This window comes from Rhizophagus irregularis, chromosome 11, assembly GCF_026210795.1.
Source record: "Rhizophagus irregularis chromosome 11, complete sequence".
Lineage (NCBI taxonomy): Eukaryota > Fungi > Glomeromycota > Glomeromycetes > Glomerales > Glomeraceae > Rhizophagus > Rhizophagus irregularis.
Window position 1 is genome coordinate 745,057 of NC_089439.1, and position 13,806 is coordinate 758,862.

Genomic DNA, 13,806 nt, shown 5'->3' on the forward strand with positions numbered 1-13,806 from the left:
TCCATCCAATATTCGAAAGAAATCTACAAGAAAAAACGGTTAATAATCATCTCTTCAACAAAAATAATTTTTTGAAATTTACCAGCCTATTCAATGTATAAAAAACTAAGGATCTGAAGTCAATACCTACAAAATAAATGAAGAAAGTTAATTTTTAAAAAAAAAATTAATTTTTTTTATAAAAAGTTTCAAAATGAAACTTACCGATCCAAAATCCAAATACTCAAAGCCAATACCTACAAAATAAACGAAAAAAGTTAATTTTTTTTAAAAAAAGTTTCAAAATGAAATTTCGAAACTTACCGATCAAATCCAAAGACCCAAAGCCGATACCTACAAAATAAACGAAGAAAAGTTATTTTTAAAAAAAAAATTATTTTAAAAGAGTTTTGAAATAAAATTTCGAAACTTACCGATCCAAAATCTAAAGTCCTAAAGTCGATACCTACAAAATAGAAGAAAATCAATTTTAAAAAAATTTATTTTAAAAAAGTTTTGAAACAAAATTTCAAAACTTACCGATCTGAAATATCCAAAGACGTGAAGCCTACAAAATAAATAAATAAAAATTATAAATAAAAAAAAATAAAAAATTTTAAAGAAGAAAAGTTTTAAACAAAACTTACCAACTAAACCAAAACTCAAAGACCCAGAGCCGATACCTACAAAATAAATGAAGAGAAGTTATATTTTTAAAAAAAAGTTTTGAAATGAAATTTCGAAACTTACCGATCAAATCTAAAGACCCAAAGTCGATACCTAATGTTCCAAAAAAAATCCGATCCGATCTGTATCCGCGGATCTGATTCAAAACAGATCAGATCGAATCATAAATTTTATGATCTGTGATTCGATCTGAATCAAAAAAATTTGATCTGATTTAGATCGAATCGAATCAGATCAACAATTCATACAAATTGGATCAGATCGGATTAGATTCGAGCGGATCCAGATCAGATCCGGATTAGATCAGATCCAAAAAGCCTTTTTTCATAAAAATAAGATGAAAAAATGCTCTGTTATTAAATTGAAAACGTTGCGAATTGTTAAGTTAATTGTTAAAAAACATTTCGCAACGTTTTTATTAAAATAATTGAGAACCGTTGTGAAACGGGTTTTTTATATTAAATTGAAATAAAAAAACGTTTCGCAACATTTTTTTATTAAAATGATTAAAAACTGTTGCGAAACAGTTTTTTTTCATTAAATTGAAATAAAAAAACGTTTTGCAACGTTTTTTTATCAAAATATTAAAAAACCGTTGTGAAACGGTTTTTTATCAAAATATTAAAAAACTGTTGCAAAACGGTTTTTTATCAAAATATTAAAAAACTGTTGCAAAACGGTTTTTTTTTCATTAATTAGTAATATAATCCATGTACCAATCGGACCACCCCTTAAATCTGCATTTCCAATATAGGAATATCCACCAATTTTTAATTGAATAGATTGAAATTTTTAATGAAAAAACTTTGACATTTGCTTTATTTTATTAAAGTATCAAAAATAGCTCTTAAAAAAGTCAAACTTTCACCAATAAACTTTAAATTTCTTCAATTCGTAATTTGTGTAACCATCAACACAAAACTGAAAAATTTTTTCACTTAATAATTTGAAAATAAATGCTTTAAATATGTTCAGAACTTATATTTTAAGATAAAATTACCATTTTTAAATTCCTAAAGATTGATTTATAAAAGTTTCATATAAGCATTAAAAATGGAAAAATGGATTATTGTTAGTTAACCTTAAAATAGGAAATATTTTTACATTTATTATATCATTTTTTTTTTAATATTCTATTAATATATGTCCAAAGTATATATGTGTGAATTTTGAGACTTCTTGCTAGTACTTTTATTAGAAAAAAAAATGATAAATAATTTTTACTAAAATTTCGCTAATTGATGATATTTAAAAGCAATTCGCAAAATTTTGAGTTTTGAAATACTTAAATTTATATTTTTACAAAATAGATTTAATCTCTAAGTTTTTTTTAAAAAAAAATTTAATTGGTTTGGCTAAAAATTGACCGACTTTACTTTTTTAGAAGTGGAGATTTGATTTTGCCGATCACTAGGTCTGATTCATTCGTGGATCGGCAATTAAATTGAATAAAAAAACATTTCGCAAACATTTTTTTATTAAAATATTAAAAAACTGTTGCGAAACGGGTTTTTTTTGTTAAAAATTGAAATAAAAAATGTTTCGCAACGTTTTTTATTAAAATAATTGAAAACCCGTTGCGAAATGGTTTTTTCATTAAATTAAAATAAAAAAACGTTTCGCAATATTTTTTTATTAAAATAATTAAAAACCGTTGCGAAACGGTTTTTTTTCATTAAATTGAATAAAAAAACATTTCGCAAATGTTTTTTTATTAAAATATTAAAAAACTGTTGCGAAACGGTTTTTTTTTCGTTAAAAATTGAAATAAAAAATGTTTCGCAACATTTTTTATTAAAATAATTAAAAAACCGTTGTGAAATGGTTTTTTTCATTAAATTGAAATAAAAAAACGTTTCGCAACATTTTTTTATTAAAATAATTAAAAACTGTTGCGAAACGGTTTTTTTTCATTAAATTGAATAAAAAAATGTTTCGTAAACGTTTTTTTATTAAAATATTAAAAACCGTTGCGAAACGGTTTTTTTATTCGTTAAATTGGAATAAAAAAACGTTTCACAACGTTTTTTATTAAAATATTAAAAAACCGTTGCGAAACAGTTTTTTTTTCATTAAATTGAAATAAAAAAACGTTTCACAATGTTTTTTTATAAAAATATTAAAAAACCGTTGCAAAACGGTTTTTTTTTTCATTAAATTGAAATAAAAAAACGTTGTGAAACGTCTTTTTATCAAAATATTAAAAAACTGTTGTGAAACAGTTTTTTTTCATTAAATTGCAATAAAAAAACATTTTGCAAACGTTTTTTTATTAAAATATTAAAAAACTGTTGCGAAACGGTTTTTTTTTCGTTAAAAATTGAAATAAAAAACGTTTCGCAACATTTTTTATTAAAATAATTGAAAAACCCACAGGTCGAAAAGTGAAAAATTAGGCACCAATCGGTCACCAATCAGGTAGCTGATTGGTGACTGATTGGTGCCTGATTGGTGCCTGATTGATGCCTGATTTTTCACTTTTCGACCTGTGACCGTTGCAAAATGGTTTTTTTCATTAAATTGAAATAAAAAACGTTTTGCAACGTTTTTTATTAAAATAATTAAAAACTGTTGCGAAATGGTTTTTTTTCATTAAATTGAATAAAAAAACATTTTGCAAACGTTTTTTTATTAAAATATTAAAAACCGTTGCGAAATGGTTTTTTTATTCGTTAAATTGAAATAAAAAACGTTTTGCAACGTTTTTTATTAAAACTAGTATTCACCTGTTGTCTACGACAACAGTTAATATGTAATTCCGGCCAGAATTAAAAGATCTGCAAATAATTTCCTTTTTTAGAAATTTGTGTACCTGACAATTTCCTTTTATGAAATCCTGCATAACTCAAAATTTCAGTTTTTCGCCAGAAATAAAATTTCCTTTTTGGTTTTGTGTAACATTGGCGATGAATAGGAGTAGGGTTACACAATTCAAATGACTTATTTATATGGTTAATCTAAACATAACGCCCACGTGATTGCAGTGTTTTTTAATATATAGATGATTAAAAAACCGTTGCGAAACAGTTTTTTTTTATTAAATTGAATAAAAAAATGTTTTGCAAACGTTTTTTTATTAAAATATTAAAAACCGTTGCAAAACGGTTTTTTTATTCGTTAAATTGGAATAAAAAACATTTTGCAACGTTTTTTATTAAAATGATTAAAAAACCATTTCGCAACGGTTTTTTTTTATTAAATTGAAATAAAAAACGTTTCACAACGTTTTTTATTAAAATGATTAAAAAACCGTTGCGAAACAGTTTTTTTTCGTTAAATTGGAATAAAAAACGTTTCGCAACATTTTTTATTAAGGGACAAATCGCCACTCAACCAGAGAATTTTAATAATGCCGATTTACGCAAATTATCGCTAAAAATGGCTAATACTCCTTTTTTACCGGATTGTCATATCATCATGTGATATGATACACAAATTTTAAAGACGGTAATTAATAGTGACAATCCTAGCTAAGCCACTTGCAAAGTTTGAAATCGCTAGAGTTTTGCGTCTTTGACTTTTCTATGTAGGAACGCAAGATTCCGACGGTAAATTTCCTATTAACCCAAATATTAGATGAAAAATTTTTGAACATTTTTCACTGTAACTAAGCTATATTTGGTTTTTTATTTAGTTTTTAAATCTTTATTTAGTTTTATTTGAATCTTTTTAATATTCACATTCTTTGTTAAACTTGTACAGTTTCTACTAAAACTACATATGTATACCTATAGTGCAAGTTTATGAAATATTTTTTTTGGACATGAAAGTTATTGTATACTGTTTTTTTTCACTTATTGGAAAAAAAATTATAGTAAAGAACAAGAAATTCCAAAAAATTTTTTTTTATTAATTACAAAGCCCGTAAAATTAATTATAGAATATCGATCATTTTCTCCGGTTGAATGACGATCTGTCTCTTAAATGATTAAAAAACCGTTGCAAAACGGTTTTTTATTCGTTAAATTGAAATAAAAAACGTTATGTAACATTTTTTAAATAATGGATTCGAGTCAAAATCAGATTCATCTGATTTGATCCGTTTGGAACACTAAGTTGATAATCATGATGTTTATCAACCAACATATGTAGCACCAAAAAATTTTTTTAAAGATTTTCAGTTTATTTTTTTTGTAAACTAACTATGGACGCAGAAGACAACAATGAAGGAAGTTGTCATAATTCTGAAGATGAAATTGATGCGTCCCTACCGGCAACACCAGCAAGAAGATTAAGTAATTTAGAATCGTTAGAAAATGCTCTAAATAATCAAGGCAGTTTTGTATGGAGCCATTTCGAAAAAGATGAAAATTTTAAATATAATAAAAGAGCTACCTGTACTTATTGCAGCAAAACTTATATATGTTCTGGGGGTAGTACTACGAATATAACAAAACATTTAAAAAATGTTCATTCTATACAGCAAGAAACTCAGTCAACTGGAGTAAATGTTTTAGAAATGTTAAAAGCACCAAAGGTAAAAATAACTTCTTATTTTATTTTTATTTCATACATCGGGAAATTTTTTGGGGTGCAGATCTGCACAGATCTGCAGGTGACATTTTTGTGCAGATCTGCGACCCTGTCGGCAGTCTTTGAAAAAAAAATTCATCAAAAACTGCGCAGAATTTCAAGAAACAAAATTCTACGAAAATTTTTAAAAAATAAATAATGAAATTCTGCGAAGATTATAAAAAAACAAATAACGAAATTCTGCGAAGATTTTTAAAAAATAAATATTCGAAATAATTCAAATATATTTAATTTCACTGATCATCACAATTATTACAAACAATTTTATATATAGTAATTTATTTAATATGTAATTTATTTAATAAAATATATTCAAAAAAAATTGAAGAATTTCAAATACACATCGGTAATGTTTTAGGAGTCAGGATCCACATGAGATCCTTATTTTCCATAAATAGTAAAGATTTGTGTGGATCCTTCCCCACCTTAGCAGATCCTTAGAATTAAAAAGTTTAAAGAATCCCGAAGGGTTTTAAATTTTAATTCAAAGATCTTTAAGGATTTAATATAATTGAATTTTTCATATTAATTATTAATTCACATTTAATTGTCCGGAGCGAAGCGAAGGACTATATATGTTTACGCACTATGATGATCTATGGAAATAACGTGTAAATTTTCAATCACGTGAGTTTCTCTGTCCAGGAATTCCAAGGCGTTATGCTGCTAATCAGCAGAAAATTACCGGAATTCCAAGGCGTTATGCTGCTAATTAATAGAATATCGCTACATCTTTATTATTATACCTCGCTCCGGACTTCCAACGGTTCCCGTTTCCTAGTATTTATTATAAATTACTATATACGATTAAATTATAGATTAACAATAATATAGATTATTACATAAATTACATTTTAACGCGCTATATTTACTAATTATTTATGTATAAATTCTCTTAATACATCGAAATTAAACTTATATTTCCTATTATTTAGAAAAATACATCATATCCTGTTACTGATAATTTAAATTTGCTTAATTTCTCAATAATATGATTACAGATACATAACTGTATAACGTCTTATTATTATCCAAATCTGTTAAATTTACTAAAAAACGATTGATAAATATGATTAGTATTTATAAATGTTATTAGATTATTATTATTACTATAAATCAAAATTACCTTTATTCATCAATTGTTTGATTCTGATTAATATCATTGTTATTTTCGCCAAGTTCTTTATCGACTTGATCATTCTTTTGATCTTCATCACGATCATCATAATGGTGGTCATTACTCTCGCTAGTGTCATCCGAATTATCACATGTTTTACCTAATTCATCTTGTCTAACTTGTTTGGTAATCTCAGACGTTATTTCTTTAAAATTACAGATACAATCCTATAAATGAGATAAATTATCAACCATCTTTTTAATTAATATGAATTGCAATCGCATCTCTTACTTACCAAATATAAATCAAATCGTTTATGGAGAGCATTATCGCTAACAGATATTCGTGGATGTCTAGGATTTAAAACAATTTCACAAACTGCCAACGTGAAAGCAGTATCCATCAATGTAGTCTTCTTTTTTCCCCAAGCCTTTTTCTTAATTGCTTCAATATATGGAAGAGCACCATCATCATCACTTATAAATAAACATTTAAACGCCTTTTTAGTATTATTTGAATTTTTAAAAGCCGTAATATCTTCAGCTCCTGCTGAAGTATTAATTCGAGTTAAAAGATTTTTGCCAAATATGTCAAACATTGCAGATCGGATATCTTTGGCCTTATCACATCTTTGACTTTTAATTACGTCACGACACTAAAGAGAACATTTAATATTATTAGCTAAAGTATCATAATTAATACAAAAAATAACTAATATTACTAATATTATAACTTACTAGAGGTCTGATGCGTCCCGAATAATACTGATTCCATTGTAAACCAAGTTGTTCGATATAACCTGGCTTTTCTTGTTCAAGTATACTTTCAAAACCTTTCTTGAATTCTGAATCATCAGGATAAAGACCAAGAATAGGTAGTTGAATTTTGCATGCTTTTGACGCCAAACTCTACAAAAATAAAATAAAAGAGTGTATATCAAATCATAAAAAGTATTTAATAATTATTTAGGTTTACCTTCCAATAGGAATCTTCAGGAGTAATTAATTGGTTAATTTTCTCTGAAATAGTATTTAGTTTTTCATTTGTTTCTTTTTGGAACACATCTTGCGAAGTTTTCATTTCATGAATCGCATCGTATATATGTTTATTTTGACCCAAATTCCTCTTTAAACCTTCAATCATATGCAAATAAAACGTCTTAGAAGTATCAACTGAAAAAAGACCAAGTCAATATTATGTCAGTGATAAATAATTAACAATTAATTTAAATTCGAATACTTGGAGCATTTTCCATTGATCTCAAAGTATTCATATTAGATGATGCATCAGCTAGTGGAGCCAATGTTTCTTCTCTATTATCATCACGCATCTCTTGTTCTTGTATTTGTAAAAGATCACAAGAATCTTCAAAATTACGCGCTACTCTAGATTGTGAACCTGATGCAACAACTTCAATATTTGCATCTTGTCATTTTTGTGATGATTTAATAGACCTTGCTGCGGCTAAACGAGCAGCAATTTTATTTGCTTCACTTATTGCTGTCTTAGAATTAGTTACATTAGAAGAATTTTTGCGTCTTGAAATTCTTTGATTAACTATATTAAATAAAAATAAACGAAATGTTTTCTTAATTTTGTATATAAAACGGTATTACGGTAATATACAAGACTATTCTTAATTTCATATATATAACGGTAATATTAAGGCTTGACCATAGCGCCATGCTAAATAAAAAATATTTACCTTTTTCTTTAGGCATGACGGAAAATTCTAAGTGAATTTATTGAAACTTAAAAAGTAGAAGTTTAAGTTACTTTAAACTCCAAATATGATACGAATGAATTATTTTGTTTATCAAAAAATGGTAATTACCCATATGGTGATTAAGATCTGATCATATACAGATCAAATGTATTTTTTTTTAACCAAGTTACTAAAGTTATAATTATATAATTATTTTTCAACGTGTAATTATTATAATTATGTATCAATGTAACTTTTGTAAACGTTATTTTTCACGAAAACAAGACCTGACCCAACATTGTCACCAGCTTCACTCATATACCGACCATTCTCGTACATTAAATTGGGTTCAGGATCAACAATCAAGTTCTAATAATAATATACGGCAAAAAACTATTGATAATAACGTTTGGAATGAAATTGAAGGTTTAGATATCTTTTTACAAATGACAAGTGGTGACGACAAACAAAACAATGAGGTATTTGCATAAATTTTTATTAAAAATCATTGTAAAAATAATTTATTAATCACTACTTATTAACTAATTTGTTAAGAAATTGGATTTAAATAATGCAGCAGACGTACCTATAGCCTTCAATGAATATACCTCTTTTCAGAATTATGATTATACAGATAATGATATAAGTGAATATCATGAAATCACCCAATCGCAAGAAAGTAAAAGCATCTCTTCTAAAGCATCAAGCGAAGATTTTTGTGGCGTGAGTTTAGCTGATGCATATAAAGATTTGAATAACGATTCAGAACTAACATTATGGCCAAGTGAAACGTACAAAGAATTTATGATGGCTGTAACACAATATCACCTTTCTGATGCAGCCGCTGATTCTATGTTACGTATACTAAAAAAACATTGTACCGATCAACTTTCTGGATCTACTAGAAAAGGGCGCACATTTATTAATAATATGGATGTTAAAGGTTTACAATTTAAAGAAAAAGAACTCCTTACATTTGAAGAAGAAATTTATAAATTACATTATAGGCCAATTTATGATGCGATAAAAAGTCTGGTTTCAAATTCAGATTTGAGTAAAGACTTTCTTTTCAATTATGAAGAACAATGGGAATATGGTCTTGTAAGTATTTTAAGTATATACAGTATGTGTGTTGATATATTTGATATATTATAATAATAATTTTATTCTAGGATGGATCACTTGTACGTGTATATTCTAAACAAAATACTGCAGACTGGTGGCGTGAAAGATATAATCCATTTAGCAAGATTCTGGCCATTATGATCTACATTGATGGAACTACTCTTGATACTCTTGGGCGAAAATCTGAGTATCCTATTTTCTTAACCCTTGGAAATATTCCAAATTTACGCCGTAATTTACCTGATTCAAAGGTTCTTATTGGATTTTTACCACACTTAACTACGCGAGATAATAAATTGCGAAATTCAAAGGAATTTAAGCAAAAGCAACGGGACTTGAAGCATCGTGCTTTGAAATATTTATTAGGTCCACTTCTTAAGGAGGATGGTATATACTTAGCAATAAATGGAAAAGTTGAGCACTTTACCATTTATTTGTCTAGTATAATTGCGGATATGCTAGAAGCACAGGATATTTGTTGTACTTACAAGTCATATCGTACACGATGTCCCTGTTATAAATGTCTTACGCCCGGTGATCAATTAAATAATATGAATATTGAACAGGATATGATAGATTTACGTAATCATGAAAATATGCAAGAAGCTATTGCTTCTCACAATGCAGAAAATTGTTCCATTCACGAATATGACAATTTTTTCTGGAATTTTAGGTATTAATTTATTCAAATTTATTTGATGATTCCTTTTTTTTATTTAATTTTAAAATTATAATTTTTTTTTAGAATGATGAACATATATGATGCAGCAGCACTAGATCGTATGCATTTACAAGAAATCGGATTATTTCCATATATGCTTGATTATACAAGAGATATGCTCATGTATCAGTATGGAAATCGAATAATCAGTAAAATGGACAATCGACTGGCTACTATTACACGATTTAATAATTTAAGAATATTAAAAAAAGGTTATCAACAGGGTACAAAATTTACAGGAGGTGAAATGCGAGATGTTATGAAGATTATTGTATTTGTCCTTGATGAGCTGTACACAACAGATAATAAAATTAATCAAAACCAAACAGATAGTAATTTATATACTATTGCTTCATGTAAAAACCTTATTATATGTTACATTAAATTTATTAAGATGTATATTACGTCACGAAAAAAGAAATTTAATGAAGATGATTTAAAAATCTTCGAAGTATGATTATTTCTTTAGTATAATATTACATATAATTTTTTACTAATTTGTTTTTTTAATATAGCGTGAAATAATTGATTGGTCTAATGATTTTGTAAATATATTTGCGCAATTCTCCCCTAGTGGACTTCAGTTACCAAAGCTTCATATGTGGAAATATCATACTATTCATACCATTCGGCGATATGGTGCATTAAATGGGCTGACAACTGAGACGTACGAAACGCTTCACAAAAATTGGGTTAAAAATCCATATAGAATGTCTAATAAAAAGAATACACATAATCAAATGTTAAAGACGGTATGTTATATATAATGCAATTTTCAGCCAAATAAATGTAAAAGATTTTTTTAACAATTTAAATATATTATTAGATTTGACGACAAATAATTACAAATACCATTACGAAAAAAACTATAAGTTTAAAACTAAATTCTATGAAATCACTCCTTTGGGAATTGCCAATAAGTGAAATATATACTCTTCAAGAAAAGCTTAAGCATGAAGAAAATATAAATGAATTGTGTATTGAAGGAATGGAACATTTAATTGCTTGTTTAGATATATACTTAGATGATATATCTAAGGTTGCTTGCCGAAACATAGGGGTTTAGGCAAGATGGCATTTCGCCGAAAAGTGAAATTCTGCCGAAACTATATTAAAGTTATATTAAAAAACTGGTGAAACTTTGGAGAAAGGCGAAACTGCCGAAACTTATTATAAATGCCGAAACTGCTGAAACTCTGCCGAAACTATAATAAATCTATAGTAAAATTTTGACGAAACTAATCGTAGGATTTTGAAGAGGTTTAGACAAGCAACCTTAGATATATCTAATGCATCGGCAAATGAAGAAATTTATTTAAAGATTTATGCTAACGGAACACTGTCAAATGGAGAAATCGTATATGCAACAAGTAAATTTCATGGTTACGCAAGATTTAGTGATGTTGCAATTGCAATGGGTGATACAGATTACTTAACTGACGGTGGATTATGTTATGGCAAGGCAAGTATTTATATAATTTATTTTAACTAAAACTAAACACTATTTAATATTTTTATTTATTTTACAGGTATTAATGTTAATTGAAGTTTCGTTCCTTCCTAATCATCCTTATTTATCTCTTGCTTTAGTACATTGGTATGATTACTATTCTAAACGATATCCCATAATGTATGAATGTTCCCATATGAAATTTGTAAATCATTATGATTTAATACCATTTGAATCCATTGCAGGTTTAGTGCATATGGTAAAACGGTTTGATTTTAATAATGAATTTTTCGTAAATAAGTTTATTTTTTGAAAATATATATAGTAAATAGTAGTATCCAATATACATGGCCTGGTAATTCAGTATTTTCGTATAAATACGTAATTCGTAATCCTGGTAATTAATTACCAGATTACTTGAAAAATACGTAAATACGTAATTATTTACGTATAACGTAATTATTTATATATGACGTAATTAAATTAATATAAATATATATATATAATTAATAGATAATATAGTGCGAAATTATTTTGATCAACTTCCAAATTAATAAAACTATCTAAACCATAAATAGTAATTTATTTATTAAGTAAAAAAACTATAAAAAGTAATCATTCATTTTTTTTTTAACATTTAAAAAAGAATTTATAATTCTTTCGCGTTATAATATACTTCTTTTAAATCTTTTTAAGATATTTTAAATATGGATGACAGTAATGATAATCAAAATACAATTATTAATCAAAATAAAAAAAAACGTGGTCGTCCAAAAACTGATATTTGGGATTATTTTAAGGAAGGGCCAAGAAATAGAGGGCATTGTTCAGCAGAATGTAATTTTTGTGGCTGGAAACAACAAGTAGGTCAGCCTATTGAAATGCAAGGACATATTGCTTTAAATTGTTTAAAGGTATCACCTGAAGTAAAGTCTTTATTCCTGGAAAAAGTAAAAAATAATGGACATCTCGGTTATAATAAAAAAATTAAAATTAGCCACAATCAGCCAAAAATAGATGAGATATTTGATTCAACCAAAATTGATCAAGCTAAAATTGAAATGGCAAATCGTGCTATTGTAAAATTTTTTGCTTGCTGCGGTATCCCTTTTCATATAATTGAAAACCCTTTTTTCATTGATCTTCTTCGTACATTATGTCCGGGATATAATCCACCATGTAGACAAACTCTTACAGAAGATATGCTTAATGCGGAAATTTCACATGTTATTACTGAAATAAATCTTAAATTAAATAATGAAAAAAATCTTACATTGGGTACGTAATAATAATTTATTATAAAATATAATAAATTAAATTATTAATTGTAATTTCTTAATTTTTAAAGGAGTAGATGGTTGGACGAGTACTAGTGGACAATCACTTTATGCATTTGTTATTATTACTGGTGAAAGAAAAGAATATATTCACTCAGTTCAAAATTTATCAAACTATTCACATACGGGAGAGTTTTTAGCAAATAAAATAATTGAGGTAATTGAAAATGTTGGAGTTACAAAATTTGCAGGAATAGTATCAGATAATGCATCTACAATGGTCATGGCAAAAAAGCTAGTTAACGATCGATATGGATTTATAATGCCAATTCGGTGCATTGCACATCATATAAATCTATTAACCAATGATATTTGTAAATTAGAGTTTGCCCAATCAATATTAAAAAAATGTATGAAATTAGTTCATTTTTTTAAAGCATCTCATCGGGCAGGTGCAGAATTAACAGATGAAATAAAGGAAAATATGGTTAAAGGTGGTAAATTAAAGGGGTATTGTCAAACGAGATGGATGACTGCATGTGATTGTGTTTCTTCAGTTTTAAGATGCGAAGAAGCTCTAAAAAATGTTGGTATTTATTGATTATTTTTAATTATTTATTTTTAATTAATTTTAATAAATTTATCTAATTTTAGATAGCAAATAATAACCCGAATTACCTAAAGCAAAATATCAAAGAAATTATTACGAGGCGTTTTTTTATGGATATTGAAGAATTACAATTAATTCTTAAGCCAATAAAAGAAGCCATCAAATATTTAGAAATGAAAAATGCAACGTTAGCAGATTGTTTCTTACAATTAATAAAATTGTCATATTCAATCAAAAGCTTATCAGAAACTCATACTACTTTTCGACAACAATGCATTAAAGCATTTAATAAAAGGTGGATGCAGTTCGATTTTAGGTTATATATGTTAGCCTATTTACTTCACCCACTATACCGTGGTACGTATTTGATAAAATAAAATGATGATTTTTACCTTATTTAACAATTAATTAATTATTAATTAATTAAAATATCATAGGTAAAGGATTCCGAAATCAAGTATGCCGTAAAGTAGTTTATTGGGCAATTGAAAATATATGGATAAAAATGGGAGGCGGAGAAAATTCCAGTTCCAAATTAATTGGGCAAATTGCTGCTTTTCGTGATAATCTTCCTCCTTATAATGATGAATTTGTTCCTAAAT

General features: G+C 26.8%; 2 protein-coding genes across 2 annotated transcripts; one reads left to right on the forward strand and one right to left on the reverse strand.

Annotated features, from left to right (window-relative positions):
* Window positions 1-6,327: 6,327 nt before the first annotated feature.
* Window positions 6,328-8,037, reverse strand: OCT59_002716 (uncharacterized protein; the record flags this gene model as incomplete). The annotated part of the gene is made up of 7 exons (XM_066145113.1): window positions 6,328-6,543; window positions 6,612-6,971; window positions 7,054-7,224; window positions 7,292-7,488; window positions 7,556-7,701; window positions 7,771-7,873; window positions 8,022-8,037. 7 exons carry the CDS (start codon window positions 8,035-8,037, stop codon window positions 6,328-6,330), a joined length of 1,209 nt encoding a protein of 402 aa, XP_065995862.1.
* Window positions 8,038-10,756: 2,719 nt separating this feature from the next.
* OCT59_002717 (uncharacterized protein) lies at window positions 10,757-11,413 on the forward strand (the record flags this gene model as incomplete). Its single annotated transcript, XM_066145114.1, has 3 exons — window positions 10,757-10,906; window positions 11,189-11,333; window positions 11,397-11,413. 3 exons carry the CDS (start codon window positions 10,757-10,759, stop codon window positions 11,411-11,413), a joined length of 312 nt encoding a protein of 103 aa, XP_065995863.1.
* Window positions 11,414-13,806: the final 2,393 nt, after the last annotated feature.